Source organism: Corvus cornix, chromosome 1A, assembly GCF_000738735.6.
Source record: "Corvus cornix cornix isolate S_Up_H32 chromosome 1A, ASM73873v5, whole genome shotgun sequence".
Taxonomy (NCBI): domain Eukaryota; kingdom Metazoa; phylum Chordata; class Aves; order Passeriformes; family Corvidae; genus Corvus; species Corvus cornix.
In genome coordinates, this window is record NC_047057.1 from 34687384 (window position 1) to 34700158 (window position 12775).

The 12775-nt window shown below is 43.3% G+C and overlaps 1 protein-coding gene across 1 annotated transcript; it reads left to right on the forward strand.

Annotated features, from left to right (window-relative positions):
• The first annotated feature begins 2718 nt into the window (after nucleotides 1–2718).
• LOC104698380 (cathepsin E-like) lies at nucleotides 2719–12639 on the forward strand. Its single transcript, XM_010413674.4, has 9 exons — nucleotides 2719–3621; nucleotides 3797–3974; nucleotides 5988–6105; nucleotides 6617–6735; nucleotides 7240–7439; nucleotides 8108–8230; nucleotides 9146–9290; nucleotides 11722–11820; nucleotides 11913–12639. Exons 1-9 carry the CDS (start codon nucleotides 3566–3568, stop codon nucleotides 12090–12092), a joined length of 1218 nt encoding a protein of 405 aa, XP_010411976.1. The 5' UTR covers nucleotides 2719–3565; the 3' UTR covers nucleotides 12093–12639.
• Nucleotides 12640–12775: the final 136 nt, after the last annotated feature.

Below are 12775 nucleotides of genomic sequence, written 5' to 3' on the forward strand. Positions count from 1 at the left end.
GGAACCTCTGCATAGTTTGACTTGTTGAGCTGCTGCTATTTCAAGCTTTCCTGGGGACTCATATGTATCCCTGCCCATGGCAGGGGGGTTGGAATTACATGATCTTTAGGATTCCTTCCAACCCAACCCATTCTCTGATTGTCCTGCCTGTGTGTTGGCCATGGCTCTACCATGAACTTTGGACGTTAAAGCTGGCAGAGTGTTTTAAGGTAAAAGAACCTTTTCATCACCTGGCTCTTTGCTTTGATATCTACAGCTCATTGCTGTCATTTTCCACACTCTACCATAATTTAGGGAGAATATTTTCTTCGAACAATCAGCAATTGGTTTAGGCGTATTAGGTTATATACTACCAAAATCCATGACTGCTGAGAGGCATATGCTCTTGAAAAACAAAAGGCTGAGCAAACAGAAGATTGAGGAAAAGGCACCACTTAAAGGGGCCTATAGATTTCTGGTCAAATCTGGTAATACAGAGCTCTCTACTATCACTAGCTATCAGTTTGGTATAGGATGTTTATGAGCCTTTTCCCCACAAGGTGAGTGGTTGTGCCATGCAGCAGTGATGCTATGAAATGTATGGAGGGCTTTCCTCTGGGAGGAGAACAACAGAGAGCACACCTGGGAACCAGTATTGCAGCAGGACGGAGAACGGTGAGTGCTGAGACCTGAGTGCCATAAAATAGGGTTTGGATGGAGAAGCTGGGCAGAGTATCAAGCCTGGAGAACAAAGATAATGTCACAGTCGTCTGTGGTGGTGCTGTGGAATAGAAGGCCTGAAAGTTTCCTCTCTGATGGCAGGATGTGCTGTGCATGGCACCCCAGCAGCAAGAGGCTGGTTTGCACTGCATGAGCATATCCCTCTAGACACTTCTTTCTGCTTTGACACTCTGTGTCCTGTCAGAGGACCACTGTGGGGAATGTGTCAGCAGGTTGTTGTATTTGTTTTTCATTTCTAAACAACCGTGGCACCTTCTGAAGGCAAGGGTCCCTCCCCTTAAGGCACTGTAGGCTACAGGTGTGGAAAACCAAATACATTTGACATGATCAATAATGAATGTACATCCACAGCAAAGCCTTGTCTTTTAGACAAATCTTTTCAGATAACCTACTAATCATAGCAACATAAGAGCATAGGTAAGAATATAGTAATGATTTAGTTTAGGCATATTTTTCCTCAATAATCCATATGTAGACAAATAACTTTGCAAAGTACCTTGTGTCTGCAGATACAGATATGGATATATTGTTTTTCTACTTGAATTATTTCTACTTAATGGAACTTTTAAGCTGCAGATAACTATTTCTTAGGGATGCTCTGCATTGTAGTTTAATCATTATTCCAGCTTATCAAAAAAAGTCACCATGACCTTTTGTTGCCGCATTTTGTACCTCTGTTAGCTAAATTAATGTCTGCTTGGAACATAGTGTGAGATCAGAGAATTTGGGAAAGAATAACCTTTGTGTGTGGATTAATAAAGGACTACACTTGCAATAAAATTAACAATCATGTTCTTTCTGAGAATCAGCCACTCAGTGGAGGCACCAAGGCAAAGGCAGTCCCCACAGTAGACCCAGGCAGTGTTTTGAAAGCCACTTCATGTCTTCAAAGTTATCGTGGTGCCCTCCAACACGAACATTAGCGACTTCCCAGAAACATTTGTAGCATTTGAGGAAAAGTTCAAGTGATAAAGGCACTCAGCACAGACATTGTCTTGTTCTTGTCAAAGTGACACTGCCTCACCCAAGGGCATGACATCTGCTCTGCTGTGCATCAGATGACAGGTGGAGGCTCCTTGAGAAATGCCTTTGCTTTCTAGAAGTTCGCATATGACCACATTTTGCTCACCATTCTCATTTCCAGCACCCAGCTCCTGCAGCTCAGTGGCTGGGATGACTCTGGGACAGAAAATGTGATCATTTGCTGATAACTTGTGTAAAATCTCTGAGTCCAGGAGAAATATGGAATATTACTCAGAGCTAGATAATTGAAAAAACTACTAATAATAAAATAGAAATCAATATAGAAGATGCATTTTGGAGATTGTATTATTTTTTGAAATAACATATTATAATAGAGATGCTGGTGCTTTTTCAGATCCAAAGCTCTGCCTGCAGCTGTGTGATGGCACCAGACTCAGTCTTTGCTGAGTTTTTTTAGCCCTTACAATTTTGGAGGTACGCTGGCAAAGCAAACTATGTATTTCAAAATCCCTGGAAACTAATAAATAGAGCTCAAACTTATTGATTTTAAGGCTCTCATGCCCCTCCTCAATCAGTTTGACATAGCAAGGGAAGTGACTGAAAGGAACAATTTTGGTTTGCTTTGCATTTATTTAAAGTCTGTGACAGGCGTTTAGACCCCTTCTTGGCTCACAAATGCTGTGTTTGGGTTTTTCAGCTGTTTTTTCTTGACCTTGCTACTAGGGCAGATGATGACAACTCCTGCCACCTCCATGTCCTTTGACATTCATTCCTTGCTGTGCTGTTGCACATCTGCTCTCTTTTGAGAGGATTACTTAGTTCCAGTTCACTTTTGCATAGTGAGCAGTTTATTTTAAACAAGTGGTGTGTTGCAAGGAAAGAAACGTGGTTGCTCTTTTCCCAGCATCCTACCATAGCCTTTTGAACAAAAATGGCTGATTATTCAAAGTTAGCTTTAATATATAGGCTGCAGTACGTGGTTGCTTCCTGCACTTTCTTGCGCAGAGGAAAGATTCAAAAAGTCTGGTAAGTAAATTGCAGGCTCAGTGCTCAGCTTCCTCCTAGGCAGCTGATGGTTTTGGGGTTGTGCTCTGCCAAATCAGCCTCTTTTTGACACCATTATTTCTCTGCAGACTTGACTTGAACCCAAGTGTTAGGCAGGGGTGGGAGCCACTAACCTCAGGAAATTTGCAGGAAAATAAATCCAAAAGAACTCTTCCAAATGTCTTGCTGAAATGTGTGCAAAATTATTGCTGTTTTTTACTGTGTGTTGCAGTATTGTACTGTTGTGTTTTTTACTTTGAAGATCCATTTTATGGGGTGGCAGTCACATTTATGTTCAGACTGGAGCTCTCCCATAAATAGGGAATTAAACTTCAGCTGTCAGGGGGTGACTTGTCACAAGCCCATCAAATGTCTGTCTGCTCAGCCCTGCTGAAATGTCTCCATGCAAAAGGGAAATGGTTATAATGTCCTCTTTCTCTGCGTTGAACACTTCTGAGCAACATCTCACTAAAGCAACTTGAAAAGCAGCAAGTCCTTGGACTGCTTCCTCTTCCTCATGCTAACAGGAGCCAAGCTCACCCCATGTATTGTATTTATGTAAAAGACATTTAGGATTGTTAGTGAAATGTCTGCTTGGTCTAGACTGTGCCCTGGTTATCTGTGCCTGAGTAGCTCCACCGGACACCACTATTTGCACAAACCAGCGGTTAGTCTGAGAGTAAATTAATCCCTTTTCTGCCAAAGCACTGACCTCCTGCGATTGATTGACCTGGCAAACGACCCTCAGCTGACAACGGGCCATAAAAAAGGGACTTCTGAGCAAAGGAGTGTCATTAGCTCTGAACCGCTTGGAGCCATGCGGGCGATACTGTTGGCTGTGGTTTACATCCCATTCATCGTGGCTGTGGAAAGGTAAGAAAACATGTCTGGCTTGGCTGGCACACATCTCAGCTGGCTTCATGGGGTGACCTGTGCTTGTTGCTACTCGAGGTCTCAAAAAAGAAGCCTTTTTAAAAAAAATTGAGTATATGACAGTTCTAGAAAGGACAGTCTGTTATTTTTTTGTGTGTTTATTTTATCTGCATAGAATCCCCTTGATTCGATTCAAATCTATCAAGAAACAGCTGAAGGAAAAGGGAGAATTAGAGGAATTTTGGAGGAATCACCACCCTGATGTTTTTGCCCGGAGGTATCTGCATTGTTTCCCTGCAGATATTGCTTTATCAGTAGGAACTGCTTCAGAAAGGCTGTATGATTACATGAATGTAAGTACAGTTTTGGTAATGCAATCATTAGGACTCATCGTTCTATTGAGGGCAGGTTTTTTTTCCCAGCACATTTCAAATCTATTCTGTCAATGAAATTATAGGGCTTGAGGTATCTCGTTGCTTTATGCTATAAATATTAGAGCATAAAAAACCAGGTTGAAATCTGCGAAATAGAGCATGTCTAGATCTAGGATAGCATGGGACCTGGGTAGAAAGCTGATGTAGAGTAGCAGTGGTAGTCCTGTGACAAGCTTTATTTTTATATAGGTCTGTGTTGGACTCCATTGGGTCCCCAAAGAAATATGGGAGTTTTGCCTGTATCAGTCTTGGGGAAGCATAGGGTTTTTCATAGCAGAATCTGATTACTTCATTTAGTCATATTCTATTTACCAGACACATGGATGCTTCTGTGTTATAAAAAAATCCTCCAAATCTCATTTATTTGATCAGGTGGAGCCATAAATCAGCGATAACAAAGACCTAAGTAGAGTTTTTTATTTTTCTGCTTTTATCTCTGGAGTTTTTTTATGTATTAAATATTGGAGACTGACCTGGGAGGATCTACCATCTAAACTGAAAAAGGAAAAATATTAATTTCACTGGATCTCAGACAGGCAAGTCAGCAGGTCTACCATTTTGTAAGGTGTCTTTCCTGGGTTTAGAATTTTGTCCATTTGGATGGTCTCTGATTTTTGTTTTATTTCGTTCTTCTGCTATGCTTATCTCAAGGAAAACTAAGCTGCAGAAATGTTGTGAAGTCTTCATCTGAACAGGGAACAGAATTGAAGGGAAGGCCAAATTCATTCAGCAAGAGCTTACTGACACTTGAGGGCCATGAAGAAATAAGTATGTGAAGAAGAACAAAGGACACTGAAGCATTTCAACCTGCTTTAAAGCTTATTTCAAAGAGGCATAAATCTCAGAACAACAAAGCAAAACCCACTTCCCCATCATATTCAGGTAGCACCAGGAATGGTTTCATTGCAGTGTCTGGAGGTTTTATTGCAGTGTGTATGTGGGTTTTCTGGTTGTATGTTTTTTGGAATTTTTTTTTTTTTAATGAACATCACTTAGGTTTATTTAATGCAGGAAGAAATACAATCCTACTGTACAATTGGATATTTTCTTAAATGGCATGCTTGCTTGCATTCTCAAGAGTATCTCAGACAGTAAATTCTGGGGTCAGAAATGTCAGTGTATTAATTAACAAGTATGCACTTGAAGGTACATATTCAAATACTTGTAGTGCTGAACAAAGTTTGGCACTAGCTATTGCTTCTTTATCTGTGGTTGAATTCCAGAAATGCCTCTTCCTAAAAATAGGCCTCTTAATGCTGAAGTGCTCTTCCAGGGCCAGATAGGAGCACTTAGACACTTGTATATGGGATGTGGATAAGCACTTCACTCCAGCATTCACGTGTTCACAGATTATCTCAGTATCCAGGGATGGTCAGTAGTTTCTTCATCTGCTGGATGAACTTTGTCCAGTACATCAGGAACAGTTTGTGCAACACAATACTTTTTGACTTGCTATAATACCTGATAATTACAAAGGAAAAAGGGCAGCCACATGTGACAGTGTTTGTGCCACTGGTTGGAACCCTCTGAAGCTGGCAGAGGCAGGTCATGCTGACTTTGCACTGATTTTTTATTGACATCAGTAAGGAACAGCCTGAAAGACTGTGTGGTCATGTGAGAGTTTCATCTTGGAGATGACCTTGCCACCTCTGAAGCCAGTGAAAGTGGGTTTGTTGACTCCATAGGGAGCCCAACTGAATGTTTGCTTAAAATGCTTTCAAAATGCCACACTGTTGTGCATTCAGCTGAAGTGAAACCTGCTGCCTGGAGCCACTGGAACCAGACACGCTTTGTGTGGTGTGCATTTACTTTTAAGTGGAATTGCACAGAACCCCCTGAGGAAGTGCTGTGTGATGCTCCCCAGCAGGCCTCTTCCTCAGGAATAGCTGGCTGGAGGCTGCCCCGGGGCTGAGCGGGTTGTTCCTCCCGCAGGCGCAGTACTACGGGGTTGTGAGCGTCGGGACACCGCCCCAGAGGTTCACCGTCGTGTTCGACACTGGCTCCTCCAACTTCTGGGTCCCTTCCGCTTATTGCATCAGCGAGGCCTGCAGTAAGAAATGTTATTCTCCCTGATGCTTCTCGTGTCTTGGGTCCAGAGACCTTGCCCACTTCTCCTTTCCCAAGAGGCTTGTCTGCAGCAGGGATCTGCAAGGCGAGGATTTGGAGCATCCCTTAGGGCCGCTCTCCTCTCCCCAGTTTGCTCCTCTGTCTCTGTCCCTCGTGTCACGCTGCAGCCAGGGCAGGCGCCGGCTGCAACTGCCCAGAGTCCCTCTGCACCATGAGGTAAAAGGCATGACAACAGACCTGGGAGACCTACCAACAGAGGTGGAAATTCCCATTTTTGTTCTAATTTTTCTTTAAAATGCAAAATTACCTCTCAGGTACAGAAAAACTGGTGTGCCTGCAGGGGAACTGAGGTACCTGCAGTACTTCTTCAACACTTTTCTCATGAGAGAAGCAAAAATCTGGCTCTCCTACATCTCATCTGGTTCCGCATTGAGGAGTGGGTGCAATGCCAGGACCTCCCCTCAGCGTAGAGATGTCATTTTTTTTTTGTGTAGGGGTGCATCAGAAATTTAAGTCCTTCAAGTCAGATTCATATGAGCACGGAGGGGAAGCCTTCTCCCTGCAGTACGGCTCAGGACAGCTTCTGGGCATTGCTGGCAAAGACACACTGCAGGTGAGTGCCCACCTAAAATGGGTGTCAGCCTCCACATCAGCTGTTTTCAGGGCAGTTCAGATACTGTCCTTGTCCTGGAAAACCTTGTTCATTTAGGCAAGGGCAGGGTGAGGTCCCGCCAAGCCAGGTTCTGAGAGGTGTGGGTGCTGCTCCAACACCCACACCTCTTTGGACTACCAACACAAATGCCTCAGATTTTATTTTTCATTTCTGCTTGTCTTCTTGGATCCTATCCTGGGTTTATGAACAAGCAGCCACGTAATTATGGCTACTAAATATAATTCTATAATAAATAATTTTAAGGAATCAGTGCAGCCTACCTGCCAAATGGGCACGTGCTATATTGATGCAAGTCGCACAAAGATACCGAGGCTTTTTAAACTGAATGAATCCATTGATATGGATCAGAAATATGGCTAATTTCTTGATATAGATGGTGTCATTACTTTCAGTTGTGGTTGTTCTTTGCTTGGTTGTTTTTTGCTTTGTTTTTTTACCAAACAGATAAGTAACATCTCCATCAAGGGACAGGACTTCGGCGAGTCAGTGTTTGAGCCAGGAGCAACTTTTATCCTTGCCCACTTTGATGGTATACTGGGCTTAGGCTACCCCTCCTTAGCAGTGGGCAATGCTCTGCCCGTGTTTGACAGCATCATGAACCAGAACCTGGTAGAGGAGCCGGTCTTCTCTTTCTATCTGAAAAGGTCTGTCTTTAAAATGACACTGCCAAAAAAGAAGTAAATCTCTTTCAACAGTTGATAGAAACAACTGTGCATCTCTATAAAGCTTCAACCCTAGAAAATGTCCCCCTTTTTAAAGATTCTTTGTGGTTTTTTTTTTTTTTTGTTTTCAATTTGACATTGAAGATTATGGCATGAAAAGAAAAAATGTTATGGGGAGGATCATGACTTTTCGGACAGAGATTTATTCTTTTTGGAGTTGGTCATAAAGAAAAGAAAAGTTCCCAGCTCAGACTCTCCATGTCTGTTGCCAGAGGTTTCCCTCTGGCCCATGGAGATGAACAGAAATGCTGTGTTACACCCAAATAGCCACAATTCAGAAAAATACTGTTCTCTAATCTGGACCTAGCTGCAACTCCACCTATTTCACTTGTGTTTATTCTTAGCTGAGAGTAGCAACTGTCTCAGCCTGCTCCTGATGCCCACCTTGGTGTCTACAGTAAGTCTTCTCAGAGGTTGTTTGGAGGGTCTGAGTTGGGGCATATACAGTTATAATTTAGAAACAATCCCTTTCAGCAACCCATATCTGAATTTAGAAAGGGCTGTGATTTGTCTTTTGCTTTTTAAGTGTAATCTCACTGGTGCCTGCTGGCACACTCCCATGCCTGTGTTAAACTGTTTTCTGCTTTCAGAGGAGACGACACCGAGAATGGTGGTGAGTTGATTCTGGGGGGAATAGACCATTCTCTCTACAAAGGTTCAATCCACTGGGTCCCAGTCACAGAGAAAAGCTACTGGCAAATACACATGAACAAGTATGTATGTATATATAAAAAACCTGGTGGAATTCACCTCCTTTGGTAAACTCCCAGAGACAGAAGCATCTGGTGACATGGGTGCAGGAGGACTCAGCTGCAGTGTTGTACCTCCATGCCTCTCAAAGAGGGGTTTCTCCAGGATGAGATTGGGGTTTGTTAGTTCTCTAAATCTGCTGTGATGTGGGTAGCTGGTTTCTGGGAGAGCACGTTAGTATGTTTTAATATGATGCACCAGTGGTCAAGTTGAGTCTTGGTGGGCTGTTCATTTAAGAGGTTAAGGCACCCAGGAATGGAATCCAGCTCTGGGTCCTGCTCTCATCGGTCCTGATAACTTTGGTCAAAGTAGCCAGTGTTCCTTTGTCCCACCTCTAGCACCCTGCCTAAATTCATGAGAACACATACCTGGGGATGAGGACAAATTCATAAGCAGGAAGCACATGATTAGAGCTGTAGGAGACCTGAGAGAGAACAGTGGGTCCACAGACATTCTTGTCTTAAGCAAAGCTTGGCAGCTAGTTTTAATCATAGAATTACAGAATCATTAGGGTTGGAAAAGATCTTTAAGATCATTGAGCACAACTGTAAACCCAGCACCACCACCAAGTACACCACTAAACCATGTCTTCAAGTGCCACATTCATACATCTTTTGGACCCTTCCAAAGATGGTGACCCTACCACTTTCCTGGGCAGCCTTTTCCAATGCTTTACAGCACTTTCTGTGAAGAAATTTTTCCTAATATCCAACCTAAATCTACCCTGGCGCAACTTGAGGCCATTTCCTCTTGTCCTGTCACTTGTTGTCTGGGTTTAACTTCGGTCAGTACTCTGGTACTTTAGCTAGCAATAATATGGTGTTTCAGTCACAGTGTATATGCTGTTTGCTTAAAGCTGCTTTTTTGTTTACTTACAGTATAAAGATCCAGGGCCGGGTGGCATTTTGCTCCCATGGCTGCGAAGCCATCGTTGACTCGGGCACTTCTCTTATCACCGGCCCCTCTTCACAAATCAGGCGATTGCAGGAATATATTGGGGCAAGTCCATCAAATACTGGAGAGGTAAAAACTGTGCAGCCAGAAAACAGCTAGAGAGGAAGAGAAACTGGTATTTGATGCAAAGAGTTGGAAAATAACCAAAATGATTGCTTAGACAGGTGCCAGTGAAAGCCTTGTTTCCAGGACAGCACTGAACTCTGAGCCAAGCTGCTTTTGACCTGTATGCCTCACCCCAGCTCTCCTCCCAAATGTTCACCTCCTCTTCTATACTGGTGTGTAAGGAAACAATGGGCACATCTGTTTGAGGAATCGATCTGTACTCTGCATGAGAGAGAATTTTCTTTTGGAAGCTCAGAGGATTTTCAAGACCCCCAGCTCTAGCTGTTGGCTCTCCCAGGCCAAGAGGGATTTGGTGCTGATGGCCAGCTATGTCAGCATCAAATGGAAAGGGAATGGTATTTTAATGATAACCCCACAGTGGCTTCACTGACAGGACCTCTCACTGTCAGCTTGCAGTGGAGCAGTTGGTGTCATGCCAGAGCTCCTGGGAGGGAGGCACATCAGTGTCACTCACAATTCTGTCTCCTTGCAGATGAGTCAGAGGGTACAGGACAAAGCTTGCTGTCTCTTACTCTTCCTCCTGAACCTTATTCCTCTGATCACTTGCTGGTTTTCCTTTCTTCCCTGCTGCTGTCTCCTGCATCTCCCTTGCAGACACTCCTCACCACTCTTTCCTGTCCCTGCCTCCAGGGAAAGAGCAGCTTATTTCTAGCATGCCTTATTGCTGGTCCTTGGCTGACTCCCACAGGTCACTAGCATGTTACACAGCTCCGGTGCCCAAGGAAAGCTGCTGTGTATGGCTTTTGTTAACTTTGCATTTCACAGAATATTCTGAATTGGAAGGGACCAACAAGGATCATCAAGTCCAGCTCTCAGGTGAATGGCTCGTACAGGGATCAAAACCACGACCTTGGTGTTATTAGCACCATATTCTAACTAATTCGTCTTTATCCTGACCCAAAACTGCTCTTGGAAGAAAATTAAGAGTATTACAAGTGCCCAGTGCACTGGACAAGGAGCAAAGACAAAAGTAGACTCTTGATCCACTTTCATTTGTAATGGGAGGGCTTGGAGTGACATCTGTAACTCCTTAGGCTCCTGATTCTTTCTCAATTAAACCTTTAATCTTGATTTTGTTCAAATTTTTAGATACATGCTGAAGAGTCTGCTTTGATAACAAGTTGATTTTATAACGGTTCATGCTAATGAATATAGATAAAATACGTATTTCCAATGTGCTTATACTAGCCTAATACAAACAAGGAATGGGTCATTGCTGTGTAAGTTCATATATGCTAGTGCTGACGGAAGAACACTCAGCTGGCATCTCAGATTCCGCAAGAAAGCAGCCTGAAAATAAGACTTTCTATGATTGATTTTTAGCAATCGAAGACAGACTGCACATATCAGCTCAAATTTATCCCAGTAAAAGTGACTGTATCCATCCAGGATTTTACCAGAATTTTCATCTCTTTTCAGCAAGGATTGATTTGTTCTGGATATACTATTCTGTAATAGCTATGTAAAAGAATTATATCTTGCTTCTTGTATCCTACAAATCCTTTTACTGGCTTTTTTTTACCCTTGTCCTCTGTATCCCATGGTTTGTTTTGTTCTAATGATATGACAGTTGGTAAGTGTACACAAGATGTAAGGTTATGTTTTCATAAAACAGATTGAAAAATAGCAAAAAGCAGATTCTTCCTTCTGGGAAGCCTCTACAACAATGGCTTTAAACACTACACAGTTTACAGCAGCTCTGGGACTTGGAGCATTCTGCAATGCCATTTCACACACCAGTTGTTTTATGAAATAACTAGAAAGGACAGGAAATTATCTTCTCTGTTACTGTAACTGAATGTATTATTTATGGAAATTAACGACCATGCCAGGGTTTAGTCCTTCTACTCTTTAAATCCCACTCCAAGGCAAAGTATAAGCATAAAGTGCTGTATTCCTCACTAGCTGTTTTTCCCCTAACGTGATGGTATTATGGGAGGACCTGGGGTGAACTGCAGCCATCGGGTGCTCCCTCTGTGGCTGGAGCAGCTCCCTCTACCCTGTCAAGGTCGGAGCACTGGAGGACTTTTGCTCAGCAGACCTTGCTGATGTAGGCTCGCTGGGGCTCTCACACTTAGTTTTGCCTTTGAGTTGCACAGGGAGGGTATCAGAGCCCACTTCACCTCCTTTCTTTTGGGACTTGCAAGGATTTTCATCAACCCTGGGTCCCTAGGGTGCTGTGGTGTGGGCTGCTGGGCTGGTTTGACCAAGTACAGGAACTGGAAAGCTGGGGGGCAGTGTTAGGCTGTTAGTCAGCCCGATGCTGTTTCTCTGTAGTAAATTCACTATTACCTACTCCAAAAGCCTTGAACTCAAAGGGCAATACTTAAAGAAAGACAAAGCGATCCCATCTCAGTCAGTGCATCGTGTCCAGTTTCTCGTAGACTGCAGAAGATTGTCGAGCTTGCCTCACATAAGCTTCGCGATCGGACACCGCGAGTACAAGCTGACTGCAGAGCAGTACATCATCAAGGTGCGTATCCGCAGCTTCCCCGCTCCCTGTTCCCTACTCCCTGAGCTGGGGAGGGAGCAGGCTGCTGCAGGGACAGGTGCTTTCTCTTCCAGGAGTCTATTGATGACCAAACCTTCTGCATGAGCGGCTTTCAGTCTCTCGACATCCCCACTCGCACTGGCTCGCTCTGGATTTTAGGAGATGTCTTCATGTCTGCATTTTATTGCATTTTTGACCGTGGGAATGACAGAGTGGGATTTGCAAAAGCTGTTCACAGGAAGGATTACCACTGAGCTATAATAGCATTTATTCTGTCTTTACTCAAATGTTAATGTAATGATCTTCAACACATGTGTGAAGAAGAGCTTTTACTGAAACTCTGGACCTAAATGCATATTGTGTTCTCTCCCTCCACGTTTTAAGGACTTTGCAGTGATCCTTGTCCCAGATTATATAGTTTGGTTAAATATCTATATGTTTACAACGGAGAAACAATTTTTCCTGAGTAACTCACGGACACTACAGCTCCCAGGATAAAGCAGCAGAACAGCTCAGCACTCAGATTTGCAAAAGATCAGGAAGAATAAAAATGCTGAACTGTGCCAGGCTAGCAAGATAGCAGCTATTACTGGGCAAAACTAATCCTAGTCCTGTCTGGTCTGGCTATCCTTTTTTTTTTTCTTCTTGCTTGCTAGTTTCCACCTCATTTCCTACAGATTTCCTTTTTGTCACTATTTTCCATGGTTTGGGTCTTGTTCAACTTTGTTTCCTGAGTGCCATGGAAATTCTCTTTAAATTAGCTTGCTCCAACCAGCTTATATAAAAGGGAATTTGACTGATGCCTGTGGGGTGACTAATTTCGACTACTGTTCCTTGCACAATTTCCTGCTCCTTACACCGTCTCTCAAACCTGCTCTTTCCCTTGGGCTCATTATCCCTTGATAATTCTCCTCTTTTGGGTCTCAGCAGTCTCTCA